Raw genomic sequence first — 1,821 nt, forward strand, 5'->3', positions numbered from 1 at the left:
ACCCACAATAGTGAAGAATTCTGCTAGCCACCACTATTTTTTTTTTTTTCCTGTAATCAATCCTAGAACAATGAAGTCCTAGAATTAAATATGCAAGAAATAAAACCTAATGAGGCTACATAGAGTATTTAAAGAAAAACCTAATGAAACCCTAGCCAAAATAAAATCCCATCTTGCAAAAGTGTCCCCGGATGAACTGTGTCGCGGCTATAGTGCCGTACTACAGTAAATCGGCTACTGTAACCCTAACCCTAGTTCAATAAAATAATAACTTTCCCAACATGCCCTTGCATAGGCCCCCTTAAGTGCTTCCCATAATAATCTCAATTATTCCAAATTAATAAAATAAGTTCTTTAAATGAATTAAATAAGTTGAAACCCTTCAAGAGCGCAAAGCCTTTAAGTCTTGTCGTTGCCCTCTTCCATAGCTGATCAAATGAATTAAAACTGGATCTTCATCCTTCAAGCCCTATCTTCATCCACTTGTCCCAAGTGGATTGCATCAATCCTTGCATTGCCTTCTTTATCTTCTTGGCCCATCTGGAAGTTGCAAATGATCTTTAAGACTGGGCCCATCTTGGCTCCCATCACGTTTATACCCTTTTCTCTCTACGGAATAGGGTTTTTTGCTGCCGCAAGGTTTTTGGCCTTTACGTGAGGCTGCATGGCAGCCGAAGATGGTGGCACCGGTCGGCCTTCCTTTACTAACTTGGTGGCTGTCGTCCCTCAACCCATACTTGAGATGGTCCTTGCACCCGGACCTCTGAAGATGGTGGAAGGAGAGGTTTATTTCCAGTTTACCAAAGAAGAGATTGCACGGTCAGCGGAGCCATTCCGCTATTCTGTCGTGCTCAAGTTCTTGAAGAACCGACCTTTGTTGGATGCTATGAGGGCATTCATTCACAGTCTATGGGGCCTTACGGCCATTCCAGTAGTATCTTCCATGAGGAGACCTCATAACGTCTTCGTACATATGGCTAATGAAGCCGACTTTACCAAGGCATTATCACGGGAGGTCTGTGAGATTAATGGGATCTTTTACCATGCATTCAGATGGTCACCGGATTTCAATGAGGATGCAGAGCCTTCTAGGGTCCCGATATGGGTTTCTTTACAGGGTCTCCCTCCAAACTTTTATCAAGAACCTTTCTTGAATATCCTTATGGGGCCCAATGGAACGTTTATTCGTCGTGATAATCCGACTCGTTGCACTACAAGAACGGATGGAGCAAGATTATATGTGGAAGTTGATGCTGCAAAACCTCCTCTGACTCATTTCTGGATTGGAGCGTCGGGGTTGTCCTCGAGTCGAAAGCAAGAAATCGTTTATGATACGCTCCCTGCATATTGTTCTTCTTGTAATATGCAGGGTCATAACACGCGGACGTGTAATCTTGGAAAAGCTGGGAAGAATGGTGGAAGAAAAGTGGGTAGAAAAGGCCACTCGGAGACAAAGATTCTGATAAATGATCAGGGGTAGAGCAAAATGATTCTGATAATGTGGAAGTGCCCCCGCTTGTTATTGTGGAAAATACTGTTGTTGTTGAAAATTTTATGGGGATGGAAATGGAAACAGATGATGCCGGGGTGGATGTGACGCCCGCAAATTCCGCTTTGGATCGGACGGACATTTGAAGCGTCGAGACATGCAACACAAGGTTACCTGCCCCCGTTCATGACATATAAGATGCAATATTCCTAACATGCATCTAGCATTATGCAATATTCGCAGCGGATAATTTTTCTTTTTAGCAATACTATGCACCAAACCGAAATATCCCAAATACTTAAAACATACTTCATACATAATGACATACTAAA

The 1,821-nt window shown here is 42.8% G+C and overlaps 1 protein-coding gene across 1 annotated transcript; it reads left to right on the forward strand.

The window, feature by feature from the left end:
* The first annotated feature begins 664 nt into the window (after window positions 1-664).
* LOC118346064 lies at window positions 665-1,480 on the forward strand. The gene has a single exon (XM_035687072.1). The coding sequence runs from the start codon at window positions 665-667 to the stop codon at window positions 1,478-1,480; it is 816 nt and encodes a 271-aa protein (XP_035542965.1).
* Window positions 1,481-1,821: the final 341 nt, after the last annotated feature.

The sequence above is a fragment of the Juglans regia genome, unplaced genomic scaffold, assembly GCF_001411555.2.
Source record: "Juglans regia cultivar Chandler unplaced genomic scaffold, Walnut 2.0 Scaffold_649, whole genome shotgun sequence".
NCBI lineage: Eukaryota > Viridiplantae > Streptophyta > Magnoliopsida > Fagales > Juglandaceae > Juglans > Juglans regia.